At 48.8% G+C, this 24,730-nt stretch overlaps 1 protein-coding gene across 6 annotated transcripts in view; it reads left to right on the top strand.

Moving 5' to 3' along the window:
- The window catches only part of ELP2 (elongator acetyltransferase complex subunit 2), a 1,268,509-nt gene that overhangs the window by 469,869 nt on the left and 773,910 nt on the right, over nucleotides 1-24,730 (top strand). For all 6 annotated transcript variants that reach the window (XM_086965323.1, XM_086965328.1, XM_086965324.1 and 3 more), the window contains exon 9: nucleotides 16,326-16,481. In XM_086965323.1, coding sequence (XP_086821449.1) covers nucleotides 16,326-16,481 — 156 coding nt within the window. The remainder of the gene's footprint in view (nucleotides 1-16,325; nucleotides 16,482-24,730) is intronic.

Below are 24,730 nucleotides of genomic sequence, written 5' to 3' on the forward strand. Positions count from 1 at the left end.
ACGAGTGACCCTCGAAGCTGTACACCGGGGTTTGAGAAGCCCCAACCCCGAGCCACTCTTGCACCGAAGCTCACCCCTCTACACTCGACGAGTGCTGAGTGGGGCCCTTCTGCTTTCTTTGGCTCGACGCGTTGGCCCGGTCACTTGCCAGCTGGCTTGTGGCCCTTGTGCCGGCGAAACCCTAAAACCGACTTGTGATTCTGGTTGCTCCAGACTTGCACCAGCTCCTCTAAAAAGGAGCCCCCACTCTGACCCTCCTGGTCCGAGTGAGAAGCAATCTTCCAGTCCTGCGTGGATTGCTCTTGCCAAGTGTTGTTTGCTCTGACCTTGAAGCCGACAGCGCCGACGGTGAGAGCCTGCCTGGGACAGCTCGTGACCCGCTCCTGGACGTCGCAGATGCCCCAGAGCCCACGTGGCTGTGGAGAGAAGCTCCTCGACAACCACCTGATTGCGCCCGACATTGCCTGGTTCCGTCCTGGTTCCACCCTGGTCACTGCTGAGTGACCCAGACTCTGTCCCCTCTGCTTTCAGGTACTTTTCCACACTGATCCACCCTTGGATCACACCGGACACTTCTCCTTCACATCGCCTGCAGCATCTTCAGCTTCAAGCACCAAGAACCTGCGTGACGAAACCCGACGCCACTTCGACCCTATGCACCCGCTTCCTGTGCTTGAGGTAACTTTGCAACGCCGGTGTTCCCACACTGGTACACACCTCTAGGGTCTGTGTCTAAAGTTTTGTCCATCTAGGTTCAGCGGAAGTATCCTTAAACTCTATCTGTGTATCTTTTAGCCTTTAAAATCCTTAAAACTGCCTCTCCCGCAATGCTGCGCCCGCTTCTGTCAGAGTACATTCCGAGAAGATCGCTTCGCTCAGAGGGGCAACATCTTGCGATCATCCCCCGCACTAGACTGGCCAGAGTAGGCGGCCGATCCTTCAGCTTCCTGGCTGCCAAGTTATGGAATAGCCTGCCCGAAGCTATCCGTGGGATACAGGACCTCTTAGCCTTCAGAAAGGCTGTCAAAACTCATCTCTTTCAATAACTGTTTCTCTTCTGCGCCTTTATCTCTCTGTAAACTGTCTGCTCGCAGCGCCGGGACGCCCCTTGGCTGGGGCAGCCGTGCGCTATACAAATTACCATAACATTAACATTAACATTAACATTTTACGCACCATTGACTTTGCATTGGTGCATGCGTGTGCTTTAAGCGCTGCACCCGAATCCCACGGGCTTTTCCCGACTTCAGCATTGCTTGTCCCGACTGCTCCCAGCGATTCCCTAGGCCCTAGGCCTAACCACTGTTCGATTGGTATCTCTTATACCACTTTCTTAATATATGGTTTGAGTGGCCACCCGCCCTCATCCATAATTGTGCAACTTTGTATGTTATACTGTGCTTTTGATTTAACGCTTGTGCCCCTTTGCTCATAAAGAGTACTGGGGATTATGTTAGAAATAAACACATATATTTTTATAATATATACTTGTGTGGTGTCCTTTCATTTGATATTACAGGATTGTGATTGGTAAAACAGCTCGCTTAACACGACCTCTTGAGTTTAGCCTTTAAGGCTGCTTAGTCTACGCTACCATTAAGATAGCTTGTCTATAAGGTTGACTTACAACCAGACACCATAAGGGATTGTTTGGACTGATACAAGGTGGTTCCAGAATTGGAAACATCATATATCAGGCCAACTTCTCACACTGGGCGGCTGGCTTGTGCAAGCAAAGTCGGCCCAGCAGTGCGCTAGCCACATGTCCCGCACAATTCATCTTCTTCACAGTTTGGGATTTTCTCTAAACTATCCCAAGTCGCATCTTCAACCCGCTCAAGTACAGCAGTACTTGGGAGCGACGTTGGACACTGTGACAGCTACAGCCCAGCCAAACTCAGTGCGAATCGACAGCATGCAACTGCTGATTCGCAAATTCAGACCACAACACTCACTACAGGCGCGAGTGTTTCTGCAGTTGATAGGCATGATGGCCTCCTGCATATTCATAGTCCCGCACACGAGACTGCACATGCGTCCGCTCCAAGAGTGTTTAGCACGACAGTGGAATCAGGCGCAAGGACAATTGAAAGTCCTAGTGTTGGTGAACGGTCGTGCGTACACCTCTCTGCATTGGTGGAATCCACAAAACCTTTGCAAGGGACGACCGTTCCAAGAGCCTGTACCACAAATAGTGCTCACGACGGACGCATCCCTCCTGGGGTGGGGGGCGCATCTCCTTCATTACACAGCGCAGGGACTATGGTTGGATCAACAGAAGAAGATGCACATCAATCTGCTGGAATTGATGGCAATCTTCATGGCAATGAAGGCTTTCAAGATACATCTGTGCAACAAGGTCGTGTTGATCCGGACGGACAACATGACGGCCATGTATTAGATTCAGAAGCAGGGAGGCACACACTCTAAACAGTTGTCATACTTGGCACAGAGCATGTGGAAGTGGGCCATTCAGAGGAACATTTTCCTCATGGCGGAGCACCTCCCGGGCTAGGACAACCAGATGGCGGATCTGCTCAGCAGGCACAGCCATCAGGTGCACGAGTGGGAGATTCAGCCTTCGGTGCTGCAACCGTACTTCCAACAGTGGGGACATCCAGAAATCGACCTGTTCGCCACAAACGAGAACGCAAAATGCCCAAACTTCGCCGCCAGGTTCCCACACCCGCGGTCTCAGGGCAATGCGATATGGATGAACTGGTCAGGCAGATTTGCGTACGCTTTTTCGCCGGCCCCACTCATACCTCTGGTGGCACGGAAACTGAGACAGCACTCGATGACTCTCATCCTGGTTGCTCCAACGTGGGCGAGGGAAGCATGGTACACCACGTTCCTAGAACTTTCTGTGGTGCCTCATCAAAGACTGCGTCTTACACCCAGTCTTCTCACTCAGAGCCATGGCTAAGTTCAGCACCCAGATCCGCAACAGTTAAACCTTGCGATATGGCTCCTGAAGTCATAGAATTTGGGTATCTGAATCTGCCTCCAGGATTGTATGGACTTCATTAAGGAGGCAAGACGGCCTACCACTAGGGCCTGCTATGCTGCCAAATGGAAACGTTTTGTCATTTACTGTTCCAACCATGACATAAACCCGATAGATGCATCAACACAGAACATTATTTGTTACCTGTTACATTTATACAGATGCAATCTGGCATACAGTTCCATACGTATACATTTGGCGGCAATAGCGGCTTACTTACAGAACAGGCAACACCTTTCACTGTTCAGAGTGCCAGCCATGAAGGCCTTTATGAAGGGACTCAAAAGAGTCATTCCACCCAGAAGACCACCTTCACCGGTCTGGAATCTTAATATAGTTTTGACCAGACTGATGGGACCTCCTTTCGAACCTCTCCACTCTTGTGAGATACAGTTCCTAGCTTGGAAGGTTGCCTTCTTAGTAGCGATCACGTCGCTGAGACGGGTTAGCGAGCTGCAAGCCCTAACCATTCAAGAACCTTTTATACAGGTTCACGCAAATAGGGTGGTACTACGCACTAACCCGAAATTCATGCCCAAGGTATTTTCTCAGTTCCACATCAATCAAACTATTGAACTGCCAGTTTTTTTCCCTAATTCAGACTCAGTGGCAGAAAGATCACTGCACACATTAGATGTCAAAAGAGCTCTCCTGTACTATATAGACAGGACGAAGGATTTCAGGAAGACTAAACAACTCTTTGTTGCCTTTTCACCACAGCACAAGGGTAAACCCATTTCCAAATCGGGTATAGCCAGATGGATTGTCAAGTGTATTCAGATTTGTTATCAGAAGGCTAAACGCACACTAACAGTCCCCCCAAGAGCGTATTCAACACGCAAGATAGGGGCGTCAATGGCTTTCCTGGGTAACATTCCATTAGAGGACATATGTAGAGCAGCCATATGGAATAACATATATACATTCACCAAACACTACTGTGTAGATGTACATTCCAAGCAGCAAGCTGCTGTAGGACAGGCTGTTCTAAAGTCGCTCTTTCAGGCTGCTGCAGCTGGCTCGGGCAACCACCTCTAAGGTTGTAACTGCTATTTATTCTATGCACAAGATATGAATTTAGCGGCCCACATGCCTCGAACGGAATGTGCTACTTACCAGTATGCATCTGTTCTTGGCATGTAGGGCCGCTAACATTCATATCGCCCGCCCATCCTCCCCGGTGCCTGTCGCAGCTGTAGCAGTCGGAATTATTTGTAAGCATGGTCATCAAGTATTGTATTGGACTCCATCTCTGCCACAATGACGAAAAACAATCTGAGGATGGAGATGATGCCCATGCGCACTGTAGTCCAGGGGAGGAGCCACCTATCTCGTGACACTTCGAAGACTCTTCCAGGACAACAAGGTGCAATCATCCAGACCCAACACGAGGCGGCGATCTATGCACAAGATATGAATGTTAGCGGCACTACAGGCCAAGAACAGATGCATACTGGTAAGTAGCATATTCCTTCAAGATACTTCAAAGATTCAAACGCCACTGTGCTCCTTGCACTACATGGCCTTTTTGGCAGTGTCTTCTTGTGGGGTCAACCCAGCAAAGTTAAGCTCAGATGTAAGATAATTAAAATGTTTTTTGAAGGCAAACAATAATCCCATACTAAGAAAGCAGATCACTGCCCCTCTTAGTCAGCGCTGATGCATCATAGCGTTTTTGTTTTCTGACTTTCAGCCATTCTGCACTGCATCTGCACTGCTCTACAGCATGGCTAAGAGATTTTGACAAAGCCAATAGATCTCCCTTAGGCAAGACCTATTGGCTTTGCCAATGCTTGTTCCACATTGTGCTTAGTGGATGTCAAAGAACTACTAGAAACAAGATGACATAATCTGGGCGAGTCACAGTGGGTGAAGGGAACTGTAATTTTGAGAATATTTTGTGGAAGCTAAGAAGCATTTCTCCATCTTGTTTTTCAGTGTTTATTGTCTTTGGAAACTGCTAAGGTGTCTTTTCTTGCAATGTAAAATAACTAAATAGTAATTTTGTAGTTGCTAAATAGGAGGTACTGATTCTGAAGGTGATTTTAGTGACTTGGCAAATAACCTTCTTTGGCCAGGAGGGCGACTTCAACAAATATTGTATTGTCCCTTCTCTTGAGTTTGAAAGACATTGGCATTTGATATGAGGAGCAGCAGCAAGGAATATGGACACCTTGATAATGGTGATGGCTGTTGCTGGACACCTGATCGCCAGTCATTGACTGAAGAGCACTTGCCCTCATGCAGACAACACAAATCGCCTTTAGCTTAAATATCTCAACTTTGTGTTTAATGGAATTTGTATTTGCATTAAATAATAACAGTCTGGAGCTAGAACTTGTTCATCTTTTTATTTTTAAAGGATACTTTTCAATTTCACAGTGGTTATGTGCACATGATGTTTATTTACTGAATGAAATAGCATTACATTACTCGAAACTAAGACAATATATATCTTCAGATGTGTTGCCAAAATCAGCATTGTGTAAATGAAGAATGTAGGAAATTAGGATCTGCTTTTATGGTTACCCCCACTTTTTGCCTGGTGCTGTGCTGTTTTTGACCAGTCTGTCAGGGATCCTGCTAATCAGGACCCCAGTCTCTGTGCTTCCTCCCCTAAATTAGTTATGGTGAGTACCTAGGTGCACCCAGATTGGCTACTGGTATACACTTCCAAGTCCTTAGTATATGGTACTGAGGTATCCAGGGCATAGGTACACCAGGGGTCCCCCATGGGCTGAAGCATGTATTGTGCCACCCAGGGGAGACCACTCAAACTGTGACTACAGACCTGCCATTACAACCTGTGTAAGCTGGTGCTAGCACCACTAACAACATATATAGATTTCCCTATATCTGAGGTCACTGCACTTAAAACCTATAAGTCACCCCTAAAGCAGGCCTTTTAATCCTGAAGGCAGGGTGCTCAGTTCTGAGTGTGATGGTGCCCCTGCATGAGCGGTACACCCCTACAACCTTCGGACTCCATTCTTTCGGGTTGTAAGTGCATCAGCCATTATCAGGGTGGGGGAACTTGCCAGCACCCCTTAGTCTGCTTGAGGGGCACATATGGTGCCCTCCTGGCATAGTCCAGTTCAAACCAGCTCAGGGAGCTTTTGGCCCCCGCTCTGGTGCAAAACTGGACAAAGGACATGGGAGTATCCTCCCCACTGTCCGACCCCTCCCCTGGGAGGGAACCCTGAATCGCCCCAACCCTTTCCTTTGGGTACTTAAGGGCTTACCTGTGGTTGGGTCCCTAGATTCGTTGTGGGACAAGATTCAGTCGAGACACCACTTCATCTTTGACTGTGTGGGTACTCTGGACATTGCTGGACTTTGCTCTGGGCTCCGAGACTGCAACTGGGAAGACTCCTGGTGCTCCTGGTCCTGCTGTCTGCTGCAACGTCTGTGCCCATGCTCCATACAAGAACCCTCCAAGTCCTGTGGACATCCAAGACACCTGCAGGAATCTCCCTTGAAGTGAAGGAGTCACTTCCCTGCATCTGCAGGCACCTCAATGAAGCTGACTGGTCTGCTGAACCTGCGCTCACACGGACCCAGAAAGGCTCAGCAACACAGGTGGTGGTTCTTCACATCACTCGAGGCCTGCCCTGTCCTCTCCCCAAGTTTGAGGCCAGTATCCCTCATTGGAGATGCAGAAAGCGAACCCCTATGCACCGCGTCGACTTGCCATTGCAAAGGCTTGTTGGCTTGCATGAGCTGCTCGAGGTTCTCCTGCGACTCCAGTGCCTCCGGCCTCTGGGTCCTCTTGAGGGTCTTCCTTGATTTCAGCTGGCTCCCCTGATTGCTCGGGACCTTCTCTGACTCCCCTGCTTGTGGCGAGTCACCTGTACCTTGCCGGTCCCGACACTGCACCTTTTTCGCTTTCCACATTGGTTGCGGTTGCCAAGACTCGTTGGTGCTCCCTACGGACATTGACACCTCAGCTCTCGACATCCGACGTGGGACAGTTCGAGAACGGCTCCTGGTCTTTCACAGCATCGCCTGGTCCGCACAGCTGCAGCTCCAAGATCACCGTCAGCTCTCCCATCAACATCCGACATAGGTGGGCAATCGTGTTCCGTGCCTCCTGGTCACTCCTGAGTGGCATAGACTCTGTCCCCTCTGCTTGCAGGTACTTCTCCTCCTGAATCCACCTTTGGGTTCCACCGGACACTTTCACCTTCTCCAGCAGCGACATCTTCCTGAAGTCCTTCATTGGGTATGACTGTGGTTTCCGATGCCACTTCACACTTATGCACTCGGCTTCCCTGGTGTAGGTATCCTGGTTCCAAGGGTATCCGCGGGTGGGGTGGCTCTCCAACCTTCTGTCTACCACTGTGTTTCTTCAGGGTCCACTGAAAATGGTCCTTCTTCTTTAAAATTGCAACTGCGACATATTTATTGACTTGAATTAAGCACGTAATCGTGTTTCCACACTGCACACGGCCTCCTTTGGGTTCCTGGGTACTTACCTCCGGTAGATCCTTGGGTCTCCAGCACATCTACATCTTCAGGGTATAGTCTTTACTTGAGTCGTGGTTCGCATATCACTATTTTAGTATATGGTTTGGTCTCCCCCTGGTGACCACTGTGTATTTTGTGTTACTTACCTGTTTTCTCTGCTAAGTATTATGTGCATTGTGTTTATCTCTGGGTAGGAGATATTTGTATTTTTTTGGTGAGTGTCTTATAATAAATACCTAATTTTATAACAACACTGTGTGGTTCTTTTTAACTTAATCTATATTACTTTCTGGTAAAACAAGCTGCTTTACACTCCTTCTAGACTAAGCCTGATGGCTGCTCTCCACAGCTACCACTAAGAGAGCTTTCTAAGGTTGACTAAGACCACTAAAATCACCATACGGGTTGTCTGGATTAGAGCAGGGTGCCCACTTATATAAGTGTGCACCATATACTAAGCCAGCTTCTTACATTGGTTTGCAGCGGTTGGGATTCAAGCCTACAATTTTTTTACCAGCAAATCTTGGTGTGGATTAATTGAAAAACCGTCACCAATATTATGCACATATAATATAGCTTAGAAAAAGTAAGTTCTACTGAACGTAGGGTTGGGTAGTTAAGGGTCTTGCACAACTTTCTCCAACCTCACAGAATTTAGTTTCCAATAGGGTAGGTAGATGCAACACCTCACTACACCTAGAACCATGTCTTTAGAAGGGGGTACTAGTGTACCCCAGTCTTCTAAGTACAATGGTCTAAAGTTCTAGGACCTAAGGACCCTGTGTAGCCTTAGAAGGATAAAGACAGGTGGCCCTCCCGCCATTAAGCTGCTCTTAGAGCTGCTACATCAGGATGGTGGTCATACTGTAGGGGTATAAAAACAGGATAATGTGGGTGGGGATACTCCTGGAGAGGGAGTACCAGGGGTTCCCACTGATGATCTCAGTTCAGAATATGGGCAGGAGGATCCAAATGATTCCAACCTGTGAAATGCTGCCCGCTCAGGGAATAGTGCAAATGGCATAGAGGACATCCCTTTTGTTCCTCCTGGGAGGGTCCTGAGTTGACCAATGAGGTCTAGATCCTCCTCTAGAGAATCCAGTGCTTCAGGTGCTTTCATAGGGACCTCCATATCTAGTTAGAGGAACAACTCTTTGAAAAGGGAATACCAACTGCTCAATAGTGAGAAAGTCAGACTTTAGCTCAGGAGATATCAGTTGGCCCTTGACAAAGAGTCCCTGGAAGTACAGAAGACTAGGAAGAGATTGGAACTATAATTCCCAAGTGGCAGCTATAGTGTCCTTAGAATCAGAGAAACTTCTTTTGACAATAGAAACAGCAGGATAGTCCCTCCGTACTAGGAGGGGGATGATATCCATAAATGCATCACTGCTTTGAAGAGGGCCTGCAAAGTTCAGAGGGTCCCTCAAGAGCAGTGGGCAGCTATACTGAGGCTCTCCTTTGCTAACAAAGGTAGAGATAAGCTCCTCACTGTTAGAGAAGAGGGTGCTGACAATTTCTCAGTACTGAAGAGTGCTCTCAGTATAGGATTAATTTCAGAGACACCCAGAAGGTATGCACCCAAGATTGGGTAGACATTGTAGGCAGAGCTATTAAGGCTCCGGAAGGCAGACTTCATGGAAACAAGCTACAGGACTATGAGGGATTATACCATTCGATCATGAGAGAGCACATCCTTAATAACTGTAAGAATCAACTTTTGCATCAGTGTCTGGTGGACTCTGATCTGACCTCTCCCCAAGAATTGGGAAAGAAGGTAACCAAATTGGTCCGCACCAGGTTTAAGCAGAAGAACCATGATAATGTAGGTGACCAGAAGAAACCAGATTCTTCTAAATCCCAGGATTAGGGTGCGGACAAAAGTGAAGAAAGAAAAGTCTTCACGAGGGCCCTTAAAACCTGCATCTGGGGGTGAGTCCCAAAATTCCAAGAAAGGCAAAAAGAAACCTTGGTGTCAATTATGTAAGGTAACAACCCATCGAACAAGGGATGCTGACTGTCCAAAGGCCAAGGATACTCCTACTACCACTGTCCCTAAGTACCTGTTCCCCCTAGCACAAGTACAAGTGGTAGTACCGCAACCAAAGGATTAGTGGGGTTAACCTTGGGTTCTGATATGGGTTCTGACTTAGTCAGAACTCTAGCTCATGCTGTTCTAGTCTTTGATGGTGGCATAGACCTTGCCACCTTACTGGTAAGTCCCACTAACTTGGGCAAGTACAGACAACAGCCTTTAAGCAATGGCTTACAGGGACACAGGGGCCAATGTCACTATGATGATGGAGAAACTTGCGTCCCCTGACCAGATCATACTTGGACAAATGTACCAAGCCACCAACGCAAACACTTTCAGGACTGACCATACCTTGGCAGTTGTGAACCTCAGCAGGGGAGGGGTAACTGGACCTAAAAATGTTGTGGTATCTCAAGACCTACCTGTAGATTGTCTGTCGGGAAATAATCTAGAAACTTCAGCCTGGGCTGTAGTAGAGTTCAGGACTCATGCAGAGATGATGGGTATCTTCCATTGTCTTTGCTGTCACCAGGGCTCAGGCCAAACAGCTCAGCACTGAAAAGCCACTGGATCCTGAAAGAATGGACCAGATGCCTCCCAAGAGAGGGATCAGGAAGGGTAAGGCTTTATCCTCTTATCCTCAAACTCCCAGTGAAGATCAGCCTCCTGAGGAAGATCTCATCCCCTGTGACGGTACTGTCCCAGAGGAACCTTATGCCTGGCCAGGCAGAGTTCTTGGGGGCAGGGGGCCCATTCCAGGGCAGACATGAGTTTGGAGCAGCAGACCTGCTCCTCTCTTGAACCCCTTAGACAGCAAGCTGCTGCTGAGGAAGCAGGGAATGTCAGTGGGTCCCACGGGATCCATTGGGAAAATGGGTTTCTGTATTCTGAAGGTAGCAACCTCAAGCTTGGTGCCACCAAGTGGTGGTAATACCCCAGAGGTTCAGAGGTTTCCTCCTCTCCCTAGCACATGATATTCCTTTTGCAGGACACTTAGGGCAAAGCAAGACTTGGAACAGGCTTGTCCCTCACTTTCACTGGGCCCATATGTCTGAAGACACAAATGAGGTTTGTCGCTCCTGTGCCACTTGTAAAGCCAGTGGTAAGGCAGGTGGAACCACAAAGCCCCCCTTAATTCCACTGCCAGTGGTTGGGGTCCCCTTTGAAATGGTTAGGATTTACATTGTTGGTGCCTTGAACCCTCCAACTGCATCTGGGCACAGGTAAATCCTAGTGGTGGTGGACCATGCCTCTAGGGACAAAGAAGATATTCCCCTTAGAACCACTACAGCTCCTGTAGTAGTCAGGGCCCTCCTGGTAATCTTTTCCAGGGTGGCATTCCCTAAGGAGGTCTTAACAGACAGAGGTTCACATTTCATCTGTATTTACAACACTGACATGTGGAATGAGTGTGGAGTGAACTACAAGTTCACCACACCCTTCCATCCACAGTGCAGTGGGCTTGTTGAAAGGTTCAACAAGATTCTGAAGGGTATGATTAGGAGACTCCCAGAAAAGCTTAGGCGAAAATTGGAGGTCTTACTACCCTTCCTTCTCTTTGCCTACAGAGAGGTTCCTCAGAAGGCGGTTGGCTACAGCCCATTCGAGCTTCTGTTTGGACATTCTGTTACTGTTAGGGGTCCATTGTGTCTAGTGAAGGAACGCTGGGCGCAACCTCTCATACCTAATACAACAGGACCTTGTGAACTATGTACTTGGCCTGCGTTCACGCATGGCTGAGTACACGAAGAAGGTCAGCAAAAACCTGGAGGCCACCAAAAACTGCAAAAAGCTTGACATGCCCAAAAGGCTGTCTTGACTGTTTACCAGCCAGGACAGAAAGAGTGGGTGTTGGAGGCGGTGGTCCCAACAGCTCTCCAAGACAAGTAGAGTGGCCCCACTATCCTTGAACAAAAAGGTGAGGCCACCTATCAAATAGACCTAGGTACTCCCAGAAGTCCCCATAGGGTATTTCATGTGAACCGCCTGAAACCTTTTGTGGACAGGGCTGACATTGGCTTGCTCATGGCAACTGATGAGGGACAGGAGGAAGAGAGTGACCCTCTCCCTCATCCCTCTATCAGAACCCTGATGATGGATTAGTAGATGGAGTAGACTTGGCAGGCAGCCTCACTAGCCAGCAGCAAGCTGATTGCAGGCAAGTCCTCAATCAGTACAGACACATGTTCTCCCTGACACCTAGCCAGACCACCTGTGTATCCATGAAGTGGACACAGGTGACAGCCTGTCTGTGAAGAGTAAAATCTACAGACTGCCTGACCATGTCAGGGATTGCATCAGGACAGATGTCCAAAAGATGCTGAAATTAGGGGTAATTGATCCTTCAGATAGCCCCTGGGCTAGTCCAGTAGTCCTGGTACCACAACCTCACACCAAGGGTGGAAAAAGAGAGATGAGGTTTTGTGTGGATTACAGAGGCCTCAATGCAGTCACTAGGACTGATGCTCATCCTATTCCAAGGGCAGAGGAACTCATAAATACTTTGGCCTCAGCCAAGTTTCTGAGTACATTGGCGTCCTGGTTGGAGGTCGCATATACTACCAAACCCCGTGATTATGCGAACACGTGTTAGGGACAGCGGAGAACCAAGATATACCGCTAAAACATCGTAACTTTCCAACACGTGCATGAGGGTTTTTACTTGGGAATAGTACGAATCATCCATGCATACCCCATGTTATGCAGGACAAGTGATCCTTTCTCATTGATCAAAAGTGTTAGTACTATAGGAAACTGATTGGATCACGTATTCCTATCCCCCTACATTGATTTTGAATAATAGCAGCGTGCAGCTGTGGGAGAGTTTGGTTGCGCATGGTAGTTTGTCTTCTACATCCAGAAGAAACTCAACATGGCAGACAACCTTGGATTGAGTTATTCAACAGCGGAAATAGATGAAATACTCGCTCGACCACCACTGCTCCTAGATAGGGACCTCTCTCAGACATTGGCGAATAATAAAGAATGGGATGAACTCTCAGAACTAAAAAAAGAACAAGTAAGGACTGCAGTACACGGGATAATAATGACGGAGTATCTTAGTCAACGCAGCACCCAAAGGTCTTTGGGTTACAAATGCGCCACGTATCTTTCTCAAAGATCTACCTTTTCGCAAGGATTGGTCAGCAATATCTTGGAAATGTACTAGAGATTATCTAGTACTAATAATTAAAACAGCTACCAAAATTACAGACAAACTGACCATCAAGATCCAAATTATTGAAACGAAATTGAACAACATGGTCCACGTAACTCTTTATAAACGATGACTGGAAGAAATTAATAAAGAAATGAGCAAATCTCAAGAATTTCTAACACAGCAAAAATTACAGAAACTAGGGAAGGAACTCAAAAAATTTTCTTTAGAGAAGATACACCCCTACAGTCACAAAGATTTTGATCCAAAAGATAACATTTCTAATGACGTTCAAATAGCGGGTCATCCACAGACGGATCCGACTGGAGTGGAGATGACTTCACAAATAACCAAAGGGGAAGGAATCGCAATAGACGAGGGAACCGTCGAGGCCGCAACTACTGGCGGACGCCTCAATATCAGATAAATCCACCTATGTTTCCATTTCCATCCTTTAATCCTCATTTCCAAGGCTGGGTAGACCCCTACTTCCAAGGCCCACCACAGATGAATCACCAAATGCAACAACCAATGGGAAGCAATGACCAACAAGGTCCACAGCCTTTTTTAGGGAGAGGCCAAAACAGTCGAGGCCCAAAATAAAGAGGCGTAACCTGGCAAGATCAAGCACGCCAGGTAAAAACCAGGAGTGTGACCAAAGGCAAAACAGGAACGAACATAACACCCTCATCGTGAACCTGACTGAGAAAGTACTAACCAAAGACCAAGAAGAAGTCTTAAATAAAGGCCTTGGCTATGTCCCCACTCCTAACTTAGACACTTTCAAAATGAAACGTGAGGTTGCTGAATTTTGTAGAAAATTGAAATTAAAGGCCTTTTTCAGTGACCAGACTCTTCAACCACAGGATGGAGACACGACATTAAGAAAAAAGTCAACTTTTTGTCCTCTCAATACACAAGTACCTATTGAGATACTGGCATTTGAAAATGCAATCATGAAAGAGATTGACGGTCTCAAAGACAACACCAGAAAACCTTTTCAGAATTTGTCAAGAGCAGAACGAACAGCATTGAATGAATTGAAAAATGATGATAGTATCATCATCAAACAAGCAGACAAAGGGGGAGGGGTGTTCATTCTCACCAAAGACGGCTATAACAAACAATGCCTAGACCTACTGTCAGATCAAAAATTCTACAAAGAAATCAGCATTGATCCTACACCCAGACTACAAAAAACAATCTCATTGATGGTGAATGAGGCAGAGATGAATGATTGGATCTCTAAGAAGGAAGCAGAATTCCTTGAGACACTGAACCCTAGAATACCAGCTTTTTACTCCCTTCCCAAAATACACAAGCCCCGCACACCACCTCCTGGAAGGCCGATAGTGTCGGGTATTGGTTCGGTGTTAGAACCTTTGTCCCAATTTGCAGACCAGTACTTTAAACCACTGGTCCAGCGAACCCCCACCTACTTGAAGGACACAAGGGATCTTTTAAACCTTCTGAAAGATTTTAACTACTCCAATGAAGATATGTTCCTAGTGGGACTCGATGTAGAGAGTCTCTACACGAGTTTGCCCCAAGAAAAGACATTAGAGACTCTAGAGACACTAATCTATAACATCAACTGGGAACACAAAACACCCAGACACTTTGTGTTAGAATGCTGTAGGGTGGCCCTCACTGAGAATTTCTTTAAGTACAACGACACCATGTTCCAGCAATGCCATGGAACTTCCATGGGAAGTACGTTCGCGCCGAGCGTAGCAGGACTATATGTGAGTGTTTTTGAGGAGAATTACATCAACAACACCACCAATCCCTTCCCTCTTGTCGGCCAGGATAATTAAACAGTTTCTCAAGGGCCTTTTCAGAGTCTTCCCTCCAGTCAAGCCTCCACCTCCTTGGCACCTTAAGCTGGTTCTCACCTAGCTTTTGAAGCATCCCTTTGAGCATATTCATAGGGTGGACTTGAAACTCCTCTCCTGGAAGGTGGCTCTTCTTCTAGCTTTAACTTCAGCCAGGAGAGTAGGTGACTTACAGGTACTCACCATTCAGGAACCTTTTCCCCAATTTAAAAAGGAGACAGGGATACTCCGTACCAACCCAAAGTTCATACCAAAAGTGCCTTCTGACTTTCATTTGAATGAGCCGGTAATACTAAAAATGTTATTCCCTCAACTTACTACTACAGCGGAGAGAGCACTCCACTCACTGGACATTCAGGGGTGCTTGAAGTTCTAGCTTCAACGTACTAAGGACTTCAGGAAGTCACCTCAGCTCATTGTGGCTTCCAGGGCCCCTCATAAGGGTTTTCCCCTTTCCAAGCTGGGGATTGCTCGCTGGATTACCAGCGCGATCCAGTATAGGCACCGAGCAGTGGGCAAGCCCCTTGAAGGTCTGATCCGTGCTCACTCCACGAGGGCGATTTCTTCTTTGACAGCCCTCTTTGCTGGAGTGCCTATCTGGGACATCTGCAGAGCAGCAACCTGGAGCAGTACTTATAGATTTACACGACACTACTGCCTGGATTCTTCAACGCAGATTGACACAGCAGTGGGCAAGGCAGTCCTGAGGAACCTCTTTCATTAAGTGGTGAGCTTTCCCTGTCAACCCTCCTTCAGTTTCTTCTGTTTAAGCTCTTAGCACATTTTTTCATGTCATTTGCTTGTTTCTTCCTTTTCCTTATGTTTTCTAATGTGTTTATTTACCATAGACTTTGTGATTTTGATGAATTGGCTACTTCTCCAGTATAGATTCATAGATTCCCATGCGACCCACCCTCCTCCCCAGGGAAAGCTCAGCCTTCAGCATCTTCAGTTGTATGGTTTCACAATGGCTACAAAAATCTGAGCGTCTGAGGTTTCCTTAGGAAGGTTCTACGGGGTGAGGCTAACCTGATTGATCTGGTTGTTCGTTTTATTTGGTCTCTTTTACTAAAAGAGGTGGATATGTTACAAACCTAGAATGGGCCTAGACCTAGTTTATTTTTTTGTAATGGTTTCTATTGCTATTTTATGTATACCGGGGACGGGGAATGATTCAAGCATGGGTATCTATGAAAGTTTCCAATACTGGAGAACCAAAGTTACAGGTAAGTAACTTGTTTTTTTCCATCAGGAGAAAAGTCCCATACCTCTAGTAACGATATTTCTGGTGAATACATAATCTTCCTGCTGAATTCTTATTGCTCCCCACCACTGGGAGTTAGTGCAGTGATTGAAAAGATACCAAGTTAAACAAACTTATTGAATGCTATATTTGTCACTGTCATTGAATCCTTCTTGATTCTCTTCTCGTGCCTCTAGGGGCATGAAAAGTATTCAGGAATTGACGTTAGCATGTCAGGTGGTGTCTAATATACTTCGTGATGTGTGTGGAGACCTACTTGCCGCTTAAGCTGACTGCCTCCAATCTGAAGTCTGGAAGGATTATTTGTATGGTGAGGAATCTGCCTGAAGAATACTTATCCACCTGAGATATTGTTACCAAAGGTAAATAACTTATTTTTCTTTCCCTCATTGTAATGTCTGCATTATATGTCTACGTTTATACCTTTTTTTGTTGCAATGTTTTGAGAATGTTGCAGGAAACATGTAAACAGGTCATTTCTGGTCCGTTTGTTTGAAAACGGATTCAGAGTCCTTTTGATTTGCAACCCTATCTCAAAATTTCTTTATCTCTACACCCAGATGGAAATCTTTTTTTGGCAAGCTGTGCGCAAGATTGCGTCATAAGAATCTGGAAGATCTACTTGAAGGCAGAAAGACATCCTGAAAACCTGAATTACAGTGAAAGTGTCGGTAGTATCAAGCTGAAAGAAAAGATTCTGTTTCTTAAAAGTAAAAGTAGGTTATGACTGAAAAAATTCAAAAGTATTATTTGAACAATTGTATTTATTTTCTTAAACAATCCAGACACGATATGCCTTTTGTTATCTGTGAGCATTAGTGCCAAAGCCAGTGGACAGTCTCAAAATAAAAATAAAAAAGATTTATAATGTGAAACTTACATTGGCAGTGCACTTCATGGGAGAGGGAAGGGCGTGGTCATCAGAAGATACAAAGTGATCAGGTTCAGTTCAACATTTTCCTCAAATGACCCCTCGCAATCCGAGTGAATTAGTATCCATCTGTGTAATCATGTACATGTTCCTTCACATACTGTCTGGCACCAAACAAATAATTGTACTTTAAGCGCCACCAGAGATCTCTTCAATTTCAAATCTTCAACAACTGATTCATAGCAATTGACAGAAAATAGTAGTCTTCAGTCATTCCTTATCAGTTCCTTTGTTAGCATTGAGGGAACTACATTGTGTCGGTCATCTCTTTAGTGTGATGAGTGCGTGGAGTTCTCTGCTCGCATCCTGCATGCATTCTTCTCACACAGATTGACCTCCCCGATGTGGAAGTTCTGAGTGGTTAGAACTTCTGTTACCATGCTGTAATTCCTGACATATTTACTTCAAGTAAGATTTAAGCCACACAGAAGGGGGAATAAAACTCCTCTGAGCAGGTGGTACATGTGTGTTCTGAAGTCAGTGGGGGAGGGTTGAAGAAGGAAGCCGAAAATGTTGCCTGGTCGAGTAGAGCATTACATGCTCCCTCCTGGCCTTGGCAGATGTTCAGACAAGAACCATGAGTCGGACCCGAGTCCCACTGCAGCCGGACCCGAGTCCGACTGCAGCCCTTTCCCAGAGTGATTTTACCTGCTGGGTTTTCTGGCTGGTAAAATGTAATCCAGTGTTCCAACAGTGGAGCTGTAGTGACCCCAGCCTACTTCTAATCGTGCGGAGCAAAATTCCACATAGGAATTTCACTATACGCAACTTGTAATCAAGGCCAAAATGTCAGGGTTACTGGGATCAGAGCCACCTCTCCCCCCTACATGATCCATTTCTGATTCGTACTTTATTGCTGCTGGAATCACTAAACAGCAGACTTTGTGGTTGATTTTTTTTCCTATTTTGGAGCAAACTTTCTTGTACTTCAGATCAGAAATGCAGGGACTAAAATAACACCTTAGTGGGTGCACTTTTAATGTTTTTAGACATTTGATTTGAGTGAAATGTTAGAGCTGTGCAAAGTGAGTTCCTAAATATTTTTTTAATTGTCAATGGTTGTACTAAATGGTCAGCATTTCGGCTCTATGTACGGAGTTTAGAATTTGTCTAATTGCCAGGATACAAGTTGAAGGTGAATACAAGAGGTTGGCTGGCATCCCCCTATTTATAAGGAGAACGTTTATTACGCTTGAACTACTAGCAAATGCAACTCACTACTAGTTCATTGGCAAATTCTACGTGGAAAGTACTTTTGGTTAGGTCAAGTGAGTTAAGAACTTTCTGCACTCCAATATGATTCCTGACACTGTGGACTCCGATTTTCATTCTTCCAGGGTCAATAAAAAAGATCAATACGTTTTGGAATAGTGGCAGCTGTTATTTGCGGCACTTTTTAAAAACATTATGTTCGAGGCTTGTGTTGCTGTAGATACAAATGCTTAGCCCACTTCTGCCATCTTGTGTTGGGTTTGGATGTGTGCAAGTTGTTTTTCTTTGAAAAAGTGTTCCAAGTTACCAGGTGGTAAAGTGACTACTTCTCTCGGTATTAATGTGTATGGGCATCGATTACATTGTTAGATTGTTTTCTTTAACCCCTTAAGTGCTGCTGTCGGCCAACGGTCGTCGCGAGCACTACCTTGCCAGTGCTGCGCACGACCGTTGGCCGACGGGCCAGCATTCGTTCTTCGAACGTTCAGCACTGGGCGCTGACCGTTCGAGGCTCCTATGAGGCTAAGCCGTCTGGTTCGCACATGTTTGGTGGCGTTTCTTTTGAGACCGCTTTGGACTCCCTTCTTTCTCCATTAGACAGTATTATTGGCAATCTCTTTTCCCTTCATTTGTATCGAAGTAAATACTGAAAATCTCACTGTTGGTTCAGTGCGCTTCAATTGCGGCCTTCGGGCCGTCCACATTCAAGCCTATTCTTTCTTCCATCGGCTTCCATCCACAATGTGTTGCTAATGGAACTGACTCACTTTTGTTTTTACCCCTCCTGCCGCACAAAATATCTGAGGACCGACCTCCATCATGTTTGCAACCCATGTCTGTCCCCAGATTACAGAGAAGAAGACGGTGAAGCTTGTCGATCTTTACGATCGAAAAAGACATTGAGGGACCGTCGGGCGCGTCGCAGAGAAATGCTGCGCAGGGAGATCGAGGATACACCCGACATCCTCAGGCAATGAGATGTCGAAGAACACGAGGAAGAAATCATGGAAGTCTCTGCATCTCAGAAAGAGGCCTTCTCCAGTCAAGAATCTTCATCCGAATCAGAGACGGAAAGAAGTCTCCAAATTAGAGACATTTCTCTGGGTCAATGTGCTGTGAGTACAATTGCCCGTGTAAAATTTAGTGAGAGACACTAAGTTCGGACAGAGTGAATATTCAGCTTCTAGGCCTCCACTGCCAAAAGGCCATGGAAGGCACTATACAACTGATGCGGATGCCCCCGCCCTTGGGCTCTGCTCCAAAAATTAAGCCCAAATTGCCACACTTTGCTTTGGTCTGACCAGCTTCGGTTGCAAGCCATTCCACTCATTCCTTGGCTCCCAGCACCCCAAACAATCAATCAATGTACTTGTAAAGCGTGCTACTTACCTGTGAGAGTCCCAAGGCACTGAGGGGGGGGGGGGGGGTTGTGTGCTGCTACAGGTTTTGAGGAGTCTTCTGAAGGTCCTCCTTTTCCCTGCCCCTTAGGGTATCTCTCTAATCCCCCCCTCTCCCCCGCCTGGTAGGGTATGTGTCTGTCTTTCAGTGCCGGGATGCCCCATTGCTGGGGTAGCTGTTGAGCTTTACCAAACCCAGAATAGAATAGAATAGAATAGGTCTTGGGTCTCCCGTATGTGGGTGGGGAGAGTGTTCCCGTTTTTGGCGGCGAGGTAGGAGAAGGATCTGCCGCCGGAGGTCGTTTGTTGGATGCGGGGGACAGCTGCGAGGGCGAGGCTGGCGGAGCGGAGCTGGCGGGTTGGGGTGTGGAAACTGAGTCTGCTGTTCAGGTAGGCTGGTCCGGTGTTGTGAAGTGCTTTGTGTGCGTGGGTGAGAAGCTTGAAGGAGATCCTCTTGTTGACTGGGAGCCAGTGTAGGTTTCGCAGGTGGGGGGTGATGTGGCTGCGGCGGGGGATGTTGACGATCATTTGTGCGGCGGCGTTTTGGATGCATTGTAGTCGTCGTAGGTGTTTGGCTGGAATTCCTGTCTAGAGTGCGTTGCCATAGTCCTGTCTGCTGCTGACGAGGGCCTGTGTCACCGTTCTTCTTGTTTTGGTTGGGATCCACTTGTAGATTCTGTGGAGCATGCGGATGGCGTTGACCTGCTTGGACATGGAGAGGGAGGAGTCGAGGATGAATCCTAGATTGCGTGCGTGGTCGGTGGGTGTTGGTGCTGTTCCCAGTGTGGTCGGTCACCAGGAGTCCTCCCAGGCTGAGGGGGTGGATCCGAGGATGAGGACCTCCGTCTTGTTCGAGTTCAGCTTCAGACTGCTGCTCCTAATCCATTCGGTGACGGCCGTCATTCCTTCGTAGAGGTTGGTTTTGGCCGTGTGTGGGTCCTTGGTGAGGGAGTGGATGAGCTGGGTGTTGTTGGCGTAGGAGATGATGTTGAGGTCGTGGTGGCGGGCCACTAGTGCGAGGGGGGCCATGTAGACGTTGAACAGCGTCGGGCTGATGGATGAGTCCTGGGGGACGCCGCAGATGATGTCGGTGGCTTCGGATCGGAAGGTTGGGAGGCGGACGCTCTGGGTTCTGCCGGTGAGGAAGGACGAGGTCCAGTCGAGGGCCTTCTCTTGGTTTCCGGCTTCTAGGAGGCGTGTCTTTAGAGTGCAATGGTAGACCGCGTCGAAGGCGGCTGACAGGTCAGGAGGATGAGGGCTGATGTCTCGCCGTTGTCTAGTTGGCTCCTGTTGTCGTCTGTGGCGGCGATGAGGGCAGTCTCGGTGCTGTTGTTTCGTCTGAATCCGGGCTTGGATGGGTCCAGGATGTTGTTGTCTTCCAAGTGGCGGGTCAGTTGCATGTTGACGGTTTTCTCGATGACTTTGGCCGGGAATGGTAGCAGGGAGATGGGCCGGAAGTTCTTGAATTCCTTGGGGTCTGCTTTGGGCTTCTTGAGGTGGGCGTTAATTTTGGCGTGTTTCCAGCTTTCCGGGAATGTTGCTGTTTCGAAGGAGATGTTGATGACCTTCCGTAGTTGGGGTGCGATGGCTGCGTCTGCTTTGTTGAATACGTGGTGTGGGCACGGGTCACACGAAGCTCCTGAGTGGATGGAGTTCATGACCTTGCGTGTCTCGTCGTCGTTGACGTTGGACCAGGAGGTCAGGCGGTTGGCATTGGTGGTGTTCATAGGGGAGATGGAGTCTGGCGTAGGCGAGGCGGTCGTGGTGTTGAAGCTTTCTTGAATGTCAGTGATCTTGCGGTGGAAGAAGATGGCCAGTGAGTCACACAGTTCTTGTGAGAGCGGGATGTCGTTGGCGCTGGGGTCGGAGAGTTCCTTTACGATGCTGAAGAGCTCTTTGCTGTCGTGTGCGTTGTTATCCAAGCGGTCTTTGAAGGAGGATCTCTTGGCTAATCTGATGAGGTGGTGTCTGCGGGTGGCGTCCTTGTGGGCTGCGTGGTTGTCTGGTGTGCGTTCGTGGAGCAGTGTCTTCTCCAGTTTTTTGCATGCATGTTTGGAGGCCTGGAGCTCGTTGGTGAACCATGTGGCTCTCTTGCTGGTGTGACTGTGGGAGGGTTTCTTGAGCGCAGTTGTCGATCCACTGTCTGAGGTTGAGGGCTGCGGCGTCAAGAGTTGGTGGGGTCGGTGGGTGGGTTCTTGGCGAGGGAGGTGAGTAGCTGGTCTTCGGTGACTTTGCTCCAGCAGCGACGAGGCAGCTGTTGGGTGCGGTAGTGCGTGGTTGGTTTCTTGAATGTGAAGTGAATACAGTGGTGGTCGGTCCAGTGAAGTTCGGTGGTGTGATTGAAGGCGACGTGGGAGCCTGTGGAGAAGATGGGGTCAAGCGTGTGGCCGGCAGCGTGGGTGGGTGTGGTGACGAGTTGTTTGAGGCCGCGGTTGGCAAGGTTGTCGATCAGGGTGGCGGAGTTGGCGTCGTTGTTGTTCTCGAGGTGGAAGTTCAGGTCCCCGAGGAGGATGTAGTCCGTAGAGGCGAGTGTGTGGGTGCTGGCGAGGTCGGCGATGGAGTTGCTGAACTGAACCTGGGTCCGGGTGGTCTGTAGATGAGTGTTCCTCTGAGGGTGGTGTTGGGGTCGGTGTGTATTCGAAAGTGCAGGTGTTCGGCGGTGTTGAGGGTGTCGTCCGCATGGGTGGCGACTTTGAGGGTTGACTTGTGGATGATGGCTATTCCTCCTCCGATTCCGTTGGCGCGATCCCTGCGGGTGATCTTGTAGCCGTCCGGGATGGCTATGGCGATGTTGGGCGCCTAGGAGTCGTTCCACCAGGTTTTGGTCAGGAAGGCCACGTCTGGGGCGGCGGTGTCGAGCAGATCCCAGAGCTCGACTGCGTGTTTGTGTGCGGAGCGGGTGTTGAGGAGTATGCAGCGGCGGTGGTTGAGTCCAGTCCTTGGAGGTTTGGTGTTTCTGTTGCAGGTGAAGCTGCAGTTGCGGCAGGAGAAAGGTCCGTGGGTCCGTTTCAGGGCGGCCTGGAAGCAGGTGTGGTTCCGACTGGCGTTGAGTGCATGGAGGTTACTGGTGTTGCAGTGGAGTCTGGTGGCGTGGCGTTTGCGGGGTCCAAGGGTTCTGGGGCTGGGCACGGTCCAGGTGCGAACTGGCGCAGACGGACTTGCCTTCGGCGCGGCCGCTTCTCGGCCTGCATTTGAGGAGGCTTGGGAGGGAGGAGCAGCTGGGAGGCGGTAGCGGGGAGGCCAATGGGAGTGCTGGGGGACGGGGCCGCAGGGAGGCAGCGGCGGGAAGGCCGGGAAGAGAGTGGGGGGAGACGGCGGTCGAGCGGGTCCAGCGGTGGTAGAAGCAGCAGGTGGTGAGTGGCGGTGTGGGTGCGACCTGCCTGCAAGCAGGTTCAAAGGTCGCTCCTGAACACTGTCACTTGGCCACTTTGAGGGTGCCTGGGAGGGAGGAGCAGATGGCAGGCGGGAGTGGGGAGGCCAATGGGAGTGCTGGGGGGTGGGGCCGCAGGGAGGCAGTGGCTGGAAGCCCGGGAAGAGAGCGGTGGGGGGGCGGCGTGGAGACAGAAGTCGAGCGGGTCCAGGGGTGGTACAAACAGCAGGCGGTGAGTGGCGGTGTGGGGGTGACCTGCCCACAAGCAGGGTCAAAGGTCGCTCCAGAACACCATCACTCGGCCACTTTAAGAGGATGCCTGGGAGGGAGGAGCAGCTGGGAGGCGGGAGCAGGGAGGACAATGGAAGTGCTGGTGGGCGGAGCCGCAGGGAGGCAGCGGCGGCAAGGCCGGGAAGAGAGCAGTGGGAAGAGACGGCGGTCGAGCTGGTCCAGCGGCGGTAGAAGCAGCAGGTGGTGAGTGGCGCAGTGGGGGCGACCTGCCTGCAAGCAGGGTCAAAGGTCGCTCCTGAACATCGTCACTCGGCCTTTTTAAAAGGATGCCTGGGAGGGAGGAGCATCTGGGAGGCGGGAGCAGGGAGGCAAATTGGAGTGCTGGGGGGCCGGGCCGCAGGGAGGCAGCGGCGGGAAGGCCGGGAAGAGAGCGGTCTGACAGAACGGTTACAACCAATTTTGAGTATAAAGGCATGGGCTCTTCAGCACGGAAAGACAAGACTCTGTCTGCAATCCACTTCCGCATCTAAAGAAAGCTCTACTTCCACACTGAAGGGTGAACCTACAGGACCAATCCTCCAGATTATGCAAGAGCGGTTCGATCCGAGGCAAAAGACAATACGTATCCAGCCTCAGACTAGTCGAGGGAAAGCAAAAGCTGTACAGCGCCCCAGCCTCAAACATCTTGGCACCAGCTTTCTTTTGAAGAGGCCATTGATATGCCACCGCCTCCTAAAAAGAACAAGCATTTGCAATGCAATAGGTCTCGCATTAGGAAAGTGTGAGCTATTGGTATTGTAAAAAACAATTTTTTTAAATATGTGTTGGCTAAATTAATAGCATTGTTATTCACAAAGCCAATAGCTTACACTTTGCTTATGCGAGTCCTATTGGCTATAGCAATGCTTATTGGTAGCAAGCAAGGACAGTGCAGTTGTGGTGCTGAGTGATGATGTGGTTGGTGTATTAGAGTGATGTGGTGGTGTCCCCGAGTGGTGTGGTGGTGTCCCCAAGTGATGTGGTGGTGTCCCCGAGTGGTGTGGTGGTGTCCCCAAGTGATGTGGTGGTGTCCCCGAGTTATGTGGTGGTGTCCCTGGGTGATGTGGTGGTGTACCTGAGTAATGTTGTGTTGCCCCTGAGTGATGTGGTGGTGTCCCCGTGTGATGTGGTGGTGTCCCTGTGTGATGTGGTGGTGTTCCTGAGTGATGCGGTGCTGTTCCTGAGTGATGCGGTGGTGTTCCTGAGTGATGCAGTGGTGTTCCTGAGTGATGCGGTGGTGTCCCTGAATGATGCGGTGGTGTCCCTGAGTGATGCGGTGGTGTCCCTGAGTGATGCGGTGGTGTCCCTGAGTGATGCGGTGGTGTCCCTGAGTGATGTGGTGGTGTCCCTGAGTGATGTGGTGGTGTCCCTGAGTAATGCGGTGGTGTCCCTGAGTGATGTGGTGGTGTTCCCGAGTGATGTGATGGTATCCCCGAGTGATGTGGTGGTGTCCCTGAGTCATTTGGTGGTGTTCCTGAGTGATGTGGTGGTGTCCCTGAGTGATGTGGTGGTGTCCCTGAGTCATTTGGTGGTGTCCCTGAGTGATGTGGTGGTGTTCCTGAGTGATGTGGTGGTGTCCCTGAGTGATGTGTTAGTGCCCTTGAGTGGTGCCCCTGAGTGATGTGGTGGTGTCCCTGAGTGATGTGGTGGTGTTCCTGAGTGATATGGTGGTGTCACTGAGTGATGTGGTGGTGCCCTTGAGTGGTGCCTCTGAGTGATGTGGTGGTGTCCCTGAGTGATGTGGTGGTGTTCCTGAGAGATGTGGTGGTGTCCCTTAATGATGTG

Source organism: Lissotriton vulgaris, chromosome 4_1 (genome assembly GCF_964263255.1).
Source record: "Lissotriton vulgaris chromosome 4_1, aLisVul1.2, whole genome shotgun sequence".
In the NCBI taxonomy this organism is placed as follows: Eukaryota; Metazoa; Chordata; class Amphibia; order Caudata; family Salamandridae; genus Lissotriton; species Lissotriton vulgaris.